The 10,751-nt window shown below is 48.1% G+C and overlaps 1 protein-coding gene across 1 annotated transcript in view; it reads right to left on the bottom strand.

Moving 5' to 3' along the window:
* Positions 1-457: 457 nt before the first annotated feature.
* The window catches only part of SCART1 (scavenger receptor family member expressed on T cells 1), a 46,018-nt gene continuing 35,724 nt past the window's right edge, over positions 458-10,751 (bottom strand). Inside the window, 4 exon segments of the mRNA XM_063101632.1 lie at positions 458-858; positions 3,319-3,418; positions 4,377-4,456; positions 4,825-4,899. Coding sequence (XP_062957702.1) covers positions 458-858; positions 3,319-3,418; positions 4,377-4,456; positions 4,825-4,899 — 656 coding nt within the window.

The following is a 10,751-nucleotide window of genomic DNA, read 5'->3' as shown; positions in this document are numbered from 1 at the left end:
AGAGGATCCGCCAGGCGTGTGCACAGTGGGCCGCCTGACTCTTAGCCTTCCCCCGGGCCCCCACCCCAAGAGAGGACGTGGCCAGCGCACCCCACAGGTGAAGGCTGGTGACAGGTGCTAGCCCCGTGGGCTCCGGCTCCTCCAGCCTCCCCGAGGCCCCAGCCATGCCTGGAGCTCCTGGGGGAGGTGGGCAGCTCCAGGGAAGCACGTTGTCCATCAGTCCATCGCACTCATGACCTTCCTGTTCTTGCCACTGGCATCAGGTTGTGGGTCGTAGGTTGAAACTAGCCAGTCAGCACCTGGGCATGACCCGCACTGGCCACGTCCACTCCTTGACCTGGTGTGGAAACACCTTCCTGAGCACCGCCTCGACGTCCCTGTTCTGCAGAGAGGGGACGAAGAGGCTAGGGTGGGGCTGACCGCCGTGTGCAGCGCAGCGACCACTTTGTCACTGTCCCTAGAGGAGCCGGAGCCGGGCACACGCGGGTGTAGACAACGGGGGAGCAGCGCGTGCAGACAGCAGGCGGGAGGGGCGGGCGGAGCAGGCCCCGCACCGAGCGTGAGCAGGACGCAGGGTCAGCGGGAAGTCGCCAAAGTGACCGTCTGTGACGACGAGTGTGGTGTGTTCAGGGTCGAGGGGCTGCAGGACAGCGGCGGCAGGGCAGGGACTCCACACGGAAAGTGCCGGTCTGATGGGGCCGGAGCGCACGGACGTTCCGGCAAAAGCATGGGGGAACAGAGGGGAGAGGCCGGAGGAAGCCCTGCGGCATCCAGGCAGCTCAGCGGGCGTGACGGAAGGTTGCTTCGGCCGCGCGGAGGGGGCGGGCGTCGTCCGCTGAGACGCGGTGGGAAGGTTTGCTGCAGGACATGAACAGTTAAAATGTCAGTGTCACTTCTGGGTACATACCCAGAGGGATGGAAATCATCACGGTGAAGGGATACCTGCACTCCCGTGTTTACTGCAGCTCTGTTCACAAGAGCCAAGACATGGAACCAACCTAAATGTCCATCGATGGATGACTGGATAAGGAAACTGTGGTACATCTACACAATGGAATACTACTCTGCCATAAAAAAGAATGAAATTCTCCCATTTGCAACAACATGGATGAGCCTGGAGAAATTTATGTTGAGTGAAACAAGCAAAGCACAGAGGGATAAACACCACATGTGCTCACTCATATGTGGGAGCCAAGAGAGAAAGAAGGAAGGAAGGAAAAAACACAATGGTGCTGTGATCCCACAGAGGGAGGGGACGTTCCTAGGGCTACAAAGTGGAATGGAGGGGGTGGGGGGGAGGTTGGGGATAATTGGGTGGGGGACACGTGGTACAAATGTAATTTGTGGTAATGGACATGCTGCCAGTATGAATCTGACCCTCATATCATGGGCACAAGGGGTGATAATCAGCTTTGTATAACATGAAGATTCATTAAAAAAAAAGTCAGTGTCTGTTCCTGCCCGGGAGACAATCAATCAGAGCATTGACTCTCTGCCCTACAGTGGGGTCCAGGAGCCCTGACATCCCTCCCCCCCACACGACAGCGACCCCCCCCATCTGCAGCCAAGCCAGCAACACTAGGCGAATCACAGAGTGAGGCGTGAGCCTCTGTCCACTGTGATTTTGAACATCTACTACGATATCTCTAGATGTGGAAGCTCTGTGCACCCTGAGCCAGCCCTGCCAGGTGTGCTGAGGACCAAGTCAGCCACCACGTGTGCACGGAACAAGGGTATCGCTGATTTACAAACATGTGGGAGGTCAAGAACAGAAATGTCCTGGGCTTTCTGACAGCTCCTCCTGCTGGTTTGTTTAACCTTCTCACCCCCTTGCCCCTGACCAATAGAAAAAGCCAAGGACCCCCCAAACCCCTCACAGGGCCCACAGCTGTCTCTGCAGAACCTAGGGGCGGATGAGTCACAACCGGACATGGGTCCCTGCTGGCCCCATCCAATGCCCCACACCACACACAGACTTCTCAGCAACCAACCAAGACCCACCACGTGCCAGAGTAAACACCCACAGCCCTGCTCTGGCTTCAATGTCTGAGCCCCCCAACCTCCTTTCTGTCACCAAGTGTCTGCCTGCAGAACCTAGTCACAGGAGCCTTGCACTAGATTCACAGGAAACCTCTGTGCCTCTCTTAAAGATACCGATCTGCCTTAGAGGCCAAACCGCAGGGCTCTGGCTTCATGCTTGTCTTGATCAAGGACACAGATAGAGCAGAGAGCAGACCTGCGGGAAATCCCTGGCCTTTACATTTTCAAACTGAAACCATAAAAGACACGAGCAAAGCAATTTTGGTGACATTTTTTCCACATTAAAATAGGTCAGAGCATAAACAAATCTGTCTTCAAAAACATCAAAAGGAAAATGAGGTAAGTAGTCCAAAAGGAAGGACGCAGTAGAGGGACAGAAACTTACTGTGAAGGGAGGGGCTGGCCCCAGCCATTCCTACCTACGCATGAGACGTTCACATGTTCACAAAGGAAGCATGACATAGCAGCAAGGTAAAGCCTGTCTCTCCCTGCTCGGTGTCTCCTTTGTTTGTTGTTGATCTTTAAGGGCAGTCTGTCCCCTTGGGGTGGATACCAAGGTTGCTGGGGAGCCTGGTGTGCCCCCAGGAGCAGCCCTCAGGGAGCAATGACCCCATCTGGAGGTAAATAAGGGTCCCTGGGGGCACATCCCCAAGCTGAGGCAGAACCAGGACCCTGACGGGCACAGAGACAGGCCAGGGCACCAGAGGCCACAGGGGGTGGGGCCCTGGGGGCCCGACCTCAGGGTGAAGGGACTGAGGGCTGAGGTGTCTCTCCTGGGACCTTTCCCTGAAAGGAGGCTTTGCTAGGGTGGCTCAGACGAGCCTCAGCACAACAATCCCTGCAGAAGATGGGATTTTGTTGTAAATACTCTTTATTTCTTTGAACAGACATTAGCTTTGCCCCCACCCAATTTCCCCTGTATACATCTGACACGGTAGATTTGTTATATTAATGGACCAATATTGACCCATTATTTTCAACTGAAGTCCATAGTTTATTCACATTTCCTTGGTGTTTACCCAATGTCCTTCTTCTGTCCACATTATATTTAGTTGTCTCCTTAGGTTCTCTTGACTGAGATAGTTTCTCAGACTTTCCTTGCTTTTGATGAACTCGGTGGTTTTGAGGAATATTGGTCAATTTCGTAGAATTCTCCTCTATTGGGATGTGTCTGATGTTTTCCCTCATGACTGGACTAAAGTTGTGGGTTTGGGGGGCAGCCCACAAAGGCGCCAGCCATTTCCCCTGCAGTACTGGAGTGTTGTGAACATGACTCACCACTGCTGGTGTCGGCCTCGGGACGGCGGTTTTCTGTCACAACTTTTAAGTACCCACCCAGTTGTCGAGTGCCCCACAGTTCTGGGGACACTGTCCTGCCCTGGAGGGTGGAGCATCTGAAGGGTATGGGCAGGCCCAGGGTCAGAGCTGGTGGCCCCCCTCCGTGGCTCTGTGGACCTGGCATGAAGCCAGCACATCTGCTTAGCTCCCTGCACAGTCAGAAGCCCACAACTGGATAAAAAGCATCTGCTGGTGGTCATGAAAGGTGCCCAGAGATAGAACTAAGAAGATATTGTGCACAAGGAACATCTAGAGATTTACCTCATTGGCCAAGTCAGAAAATAAGACATGGAGAAACTGGTCATTGCAAGAGAACCCCATAGGGGCCGTTGGTAATTTAAAGTGTCACTAACTTCACAAAGAAACAACCATGGGCCCCTTTACCTTCCCAAAATCTCTTAACATCCTTCACCTCAATCAATCAGCACATATTTTTAATCTGACCAATAATCGTCTATCTCATGTGACAGTAAATATAATAGAGTTTTGTCAGCTCGAGATTTGAACGACCCCTCTAATTTATTGAAATGTGATGTAACATTCAACTATGCCTTATTTTCCTAACCAAACATACTATTTTCCTTAAAGGGGCAATGTCGATTTGTATGAATAATCAGTGATGAAATGTCGCTGCAACACTGATGTAAGGTGACCTCACAGTCCACAATAAGTAACTGTATTTGTAGCGTGTCAGTCTCAAATCTGAGCTAAGCAGTCGTGAGAATCTGGTGAGCACCTGCCACATGTGAGGACCTGTCCTAGGGCCATGAGGATCCTCAACACAGGGCAAGAGCCTTCCCCTCCAGAGGCTGTGGTTTTCACAAGCTGCAGCAGCCATCTGCATGGCTCACCAGGAAGCCAGTTCACCATGCTGTCAACAGGGCACTCCCTGGGGGCTCGTGTTAGCCTGTGGGGAACACAGTGAGCAGGTCCAGGGAGTGGCTAAACACATGGTGATGGTGAGAGGCAGGAACATTCCCTTGGGAGGGGTCACTCACAAGGGGGTTTAGAGAGCTGTGCCACTTCATCTCTTCCTGAGAAAGCACCACGGAGAGGGTAGATTCGGAGGCTGGGGCACCTGGGCATATTGGAGCAATGGGGGGCATTGGAGAGCTGCCAGGGAGTGCATCAGAACTGAGAGGAACGTTCAGGCCACTCAGACTGAAGGAGACCCTAGGTGGGTCATGGAACAATTGAGGGCACAGGCTGGCGCAACGGTCACACTCAGCAGGGAGCATCAGCAGCCCAAGGTCAGAGGTGACCTATCTGGAGAGGGAAACAGAGCAGGAGGCCATGGGCACTCTCTCAGGGTGGGGTGGGCAGCCCATCATCTGGACTCTTCCCTTCCGCCCATCAGCAGGCAGACCCTGGAGCCTTGGGAATGTGACAGCCCCAAAGACAGGGAACTTCTACCCTTGGGGACCAGAAGCAATTGGAGGGCCTGACCTCCTGTCTCTATTTCAGAGGTAACTACAGAGCTGGCCCCCACCTTGACCCCAGACCAGAAAGGGTACTCTGGACCTGAAAGGGGTAGGAGACTGGAGGGAGGTTGCAAAGGAGGTTCTCACCAAGAGCAGCCCTAACCCACCCCCTGGACATGCAGGTGGATGTGGACGAACTATATCCTTGTCCCTAGAGCAAACCTCAATACATTTAAAAGGATTTAAATCATAGAAAGTATGTTCCCTGGCCACATTAGATAAAATTAGAAATCGGTATCTGAAAGAAATTTGGGAAACTCACAAATATATGGAAATTAAACACATTCCTAGGTAAACAACAAGTTAAAAAGGAAATTACAAGAAAAGTTAGAAAATAACTTGAGAATAATGAAAATGAAGATAAAACCAACCAAAACTTATGGAATGCGGCTAAGCAGTGTTGAGAGGGAAATTTATATCAGTAAACACCGATATTGAAAATAAATGAAAGAAAGAGATTTAAAAAAATAAAATAAAATGACTTCCACCTTAAGCCATTGGAAAAAGAAGATTAAACTAAGCCTATAGCAAACAGAAGACGGATATAACGAACTACAGAATAGAAAAACAACCAAAAAAGTCAATGAAACCAGAACTTGATTCTCTGAAAAGATCAACAAAATTGAGAAAACTTCAGCTAGATTGACCATGAAAAAGAGATAAGGCACAAATTACTAAAATAAGAAATGCAAGAGGGAACGATAAATACTGACTTTTTGGAAATAAAAATGATTCATAAAGAAATATTACAAATACTTGTATGCCAGTAAATGAGACAACTTAGATGAAATGGAAAAGCTAGAAGAAAAAGAAACAAGTATAACAGGTAAAAAGATTGAATTAGTAATTTAAAAACAAACAAACAAACAAAAAACTACCCACAAAAATAGACAAACCCCAGGTGGCTACACTAGTTAATTCTTTCAAATATTTAATGAAATCCTGATGCATATTATTTACAAAATCTTCCCAAAAGTAAAAGAAGGGATAACACTTTACAACGTATTCTGTGAAGCCGGTATTACCCTGATACTTGACAAAAACATCACAGGAAGGAAAACTACAGATCAATATATCTTAATAGGAAACCAGTTCATGTCTGTTTTTGCCACTTCTGTTCAACATAGTACAGGAAGTCTCAATTGGGTAAGAAAACTAATAAAAGACACCCAGAATGGAAAAGATGAAGTGAAACTATCTCTAATCTGAGATAACATGATCCTGTATACAGAAAATTGTAAGGAATCCACTACACACACACACACACAGAGAGACACACACACACACAGACACACACACACACACACACACACAAAACCTAAGCATGGCTTCAGCAAGGTTGCAGGATCCAAGATCAATATACAAATATTAATTGAATTTACATACATTTGCAATGAACAATCCCAAAACAGAATATAGAAAATAATTCCATTTATAATAGCATGGAACAAATAAAAACACTTAGGAATAAATTTAATCAAGGAGGTACAAGATATATACATTGAAAATACAAAACATTGTTGAAAAATTAAAGATCTAAAGAAACAGAAAGACACCCTGTTTATAGATTGGATGACTTAATAGTGTTAAGATGGCAGCATTTCCCCAGTTGATCTAAAGATTGAGAGCAATACCCCATCTGAATCCCAGCTGGTTTCTTCATAGCACTTAACAAACTGATCCTAAAATTCATATGAAAACTCAAGGGACCCAGAATACTCAAAAACAACCTCCAGCATAGAACAAAGTGAAAGGGCTCACACTTCCAGATTTCAAAACTGACTACAAAGCTATGATAACAAAAACAATAGGGCACTGGCATAAGTCTAGACATATAGATCAATGGAATAGAACTGAGAGTACAGAAATAAATCCATATAATTATGGCCAATTGATTTTTGAAAATTGAAGGACACAGAGACCATTTAATCAAGAAACAAAAGTTTTTCAACACTGCTGCTAGAAAAACTGGATAACTACTTGCAAATAAATGAAGTTGAACTCTTACTTCACACCATATACAAAAATTAATTTAAAATGGTTGAAGACCTAACTGTAAGAGCTAAAATTATAAAGCAAATAAAAAAACAAAGGATAAATCATCATGACCTTGTATTTGGCAATGATTTCTTAGCTATGACACCAAAAGTATAGGCAACCAAAGGAAAATAAATTGACCCTCAAAACTGAAAACTTTACGTGTCAAAGGACACTATCGAGAAACGGAAAGCACAACCTATGGAATGAAGAAAATATTTACAAGTCATATATCTGATAAAGACTTGTATCTAGAAGTTTTTAAAAACTCTTATAATTCAAAAATATAAATAATCCAATTGAAAATGGGCAAAGGATCTGAATAGAAGTTTCTCAAAAAGAGATACGCAAATGGCCAGGAAGCACCTGGAGAGATGCTCCGCATCCTTGGTCCTCACAGAGATTCACATCAACATCTGTGAAATACCACTCCGCCTCTGCTAGACAGTGACGCGTGCTGACAAGGGTGCAGAGGAATGAGAACCGTCCCGCCCCACTGGTGGGAACGTAAACTGGGGCAACCACTTCAGAAAGCAGTTTGGTAGCTCCCTCACACGTTACACGTAAGAGTTGCCATTTGACCAACGATCCCGCTACTGGGTGTTCACCCAAGAGACTAAGAAATAGACACACAGAAAATTGCACGTGAAGGTTCACAGTGGCATTATTTATAATAACCAAAGCGTGGAAACAACCCACATTTCCATAAACTAATAAATAAATAAATAAAATTTGGTATAGCCACACAATGACTGTTACTAGGTCATAAAAAGGAATAAAATCCTGATACGTGCTACAAAGTGCACAAACCTTTAAAATAATACGCAAAGTGAGAAAAGCCCGTCACAAAATACCGAATATTACATGACTCCATTTATATGAAACATCCAGAACAGACAAATCTAGACACAGAAAGTAGATCAGTGGTTGCTTTGGGCTGGGGAAGACGGAGTGTTGCGGAGTGTAACTGAAAAGTACAGACCTTGTTTCTAGAATGATAAAAACGATCTAAAATTGATTGTGGTGATGGTTGCACTACTCTGTGAATATACTAAAATGATTGAATTTTACACTTTAAATGCATGAATTGTACGGTGTGTCAATTAATTCTCAATAAAGCTGTTTTTAAAAATCCAGTGAATTTTTATTCCAGGTGCTAAGTTTGCAGCAAGCAAAGGCATTGGTGGCCCCCATCCTTGAGCGTGTGGGATCCCATGTCTGCCCAGAGCCCACTTGTTGTGTCCTCGATGAAACCCCTCAGGTTCCCTCCCCTTCTGGAGGCACCTCAGTCCAACCACAAACCTCACTCAGATTATCGGCAAGTAATAAAAATAATAATGTATGACAACAGAAAGCATGGCAAAGCTACTAAGTCCACGCATATGGTGCCCACAGTGTGCAGGACACTCTTCTGGTCACTTTAAACCCAACAGTGACCCTCTGTGCTAGTAACAAGTGCATTCTATAGATGTGTGAGCTGAGACAGGGGGAGGTCAGGAAATGTGTCCAGGGCCACCACTAACAGGCAGAAAGAGAAGATAGCAGCGTCTCCTTCCTAACACAGGGCCCTGCCCCACTGGAGGTGAAGAGCTTGTCTTTGTCCCACTCTTAGGGGCCAGGAGGGGCTGGGGACTCCAGCAGTGCAGAATGGCCTGGAGCCTCCACCTGCGGTTGGCCCTCCAGGTCGTGGGAAGCGTGGACGCCCACTGCCAAGTGCTGTTGTGCAGATCACCAGGAGTAGTGAACTTTGAATACTGAGCAACTGCTTTCTACCTCCTTGTGTATCAAATGACTCTGCTGTATCCAGCTGATGAAATAGTCAGACTTTGGCTGAGCACACACTTCCCTTTGCCAGTGGAGGTGGAGGTCGGGGCACCAGCTGGGCATGGTCCTGGAGCTGCCCAGGTGCCTGGGCGCTAATTGTGGCTCTGCCACTAAGCCAGATTTCAGTCCACGAGGACCAATTTGGATCTGTTCCCTTCATATTTAAACCCTTCCCCTTCTGACAGTTTATGCATTAAAATCTTCTGGGGTTCCATTTAGTCATCATCTCTAAAGAAAAACAGAATTCAGAACTAGAGAATGAATTGACATAAAACTGGAAGGATTTGTTTGGAACTCTCTCTTATATTAGTCAAAATACAGTAATGACCTCAACACATTTCACTCCATCTAAATCCAAAGACGCACCTAGTAGGCTCGCTCCAGAGCTCCATGGTGACGGGGTTCTCAGTCACTCAGCAACCTTCACGTTGTCCAGGTCGTCACAGGAACCCTGCGGTGGAGCAGCATTCCCTGTGCCCTGGAGGCTCAGTGTCCTGCACTGGAGCACGTTCTGCCCGCCCTCCAGACCCACTCTCTGCCCTTCTATGCCAGTGGACCTGGACAGCACCCGTGGGCCCCTCCCTGCCAGCTGCTCTCAGGCAGCCTCCTGCCAGCCCAGGGGGCAGAGTCCCCCCTGCTGCTAGCCCAGGGGCTTCACCTTGCTCGTGTCCTGACCCTGCCCCACCTTCCAGAACAGTCCCTCCAGTAAGCTTGCCTCGACAGCCCTCTGAGGGTGCCGCCTGCTTTCTGCAGAGACTGACGCCCGCCACGCTGTCTTCTATTTGTGGTCACAGACTAGAAGTATAAATAAGTTTTGTTTTTGAACTGGGGAAAACATTAGTAGAGAATCGCAATAATAAGCGTGTGCAGAACTGAACTGCAGCCTCCAGGGCCAGTGTTTGCTCCGCTTGGCATGATCAGCTGTTCCTGAGCATTTTGTTACCATTTTCTCTTTCTCACTTGCCAGGAGGGCAGCCACACGTCACCAGTCCCTGACCTGTGAGCACGGCTTCCTGCTGCCCACAGCCCACCTGAGCCCCGTCACCCTCTGGGCTCCTGCACTTGCCATTTAATAAACTCCCGGGAAGAACACGCAGCACCTCCGCAGCCTTTGCAAACCAGCATGTGGTACAGAACACCGAGAACACTGCCTTGGGGACCCAGGAGGGTGGCCGTGTCCTGGTGATGGGGGAACACGGAGCTGGTGCGGGGGACCCACCCACCCCCCGCCTGGCACAGGGGCTCCAGGCTGGCTTCACACAGGCAGGATCTGCTCCTGAGAGAAGCAACTTGCATGAGGCCCTTGACTGTGAAAGGAGGAGGCCTGGTCTCCAGTGAACGTCAGGGGCTGGAACAGCGACTAGTGTGAGCTCAGTTCCTATAAGCACGGAAAGGGGACCAGCAAGACAACAGGCAAAGGCTTGGGGGTGGCCGATGAGAGTCGCTTCACTGCGTGACTTTAAGCTGCTCCTCACAGGTCTGTGCTAGGACCAAATGAACTGCCCACTGTCGGCAGTCGGGGCCTGTCTATAGCACCACTATCACCTTGGAAAACAAGCAATACTTGAAAATAAGGAGTCTTTTCCTTCTTTGATATCACTGACTATAAGGCTAGCTGATTTCAGAGAAAAGAAAAGAAAGTTTGAAGCTATAACTAATTTTGCCTGTACATTTCTTGAACTCCTGTCTCTATTAAATCAAAATGTACCAAAACAAACTTAAGCTTCCCTAGCTGTGTGCATCGCTGAAGTCATCAGCTCTTGCTGGGACTCTCTGGAAAGAGAAAAAGTAAATGGCATTTCCAGGGAGCCATGTCTGTGCTGAGTGCAGCGTCTGCACCTGCAGGAAGCAGGTGCTTCCTGACCGGGGCCAACAGGGTCAGGACGCAGAGCAGGAGTGCACGGCTGCAGCTCTGTGGGACTCAGGGACCCTGCTCCCAACCCTGGGCTGCTGTGGACGGGGCAGGTGGCGGGGGCTGTGCTCCTGCAGGGGCCGCAGCCCCCTGCTCTCTTCAGCGGTGACTCCTTCCAC

Source organism: Cynocephalus volans, chromosome 7 (genome assembly GCF_027409185.1).
Source record: "Cynocephalus volans isolate mCynVol1 chromosome 7, mCynVol1.pri, whole genome shotgun sequence".
Lineage (NCBI taxonomy): Eukaryota > Metazoa > Chordata > Mammalia > Dermoptera > Cynocephalidae > Cynocephalus > Cynocephalus volans.
Note: the sequence above shows the minus strand (reverse complement) of the source record. Positions and strands in the feature narration are given on the sequence as shown.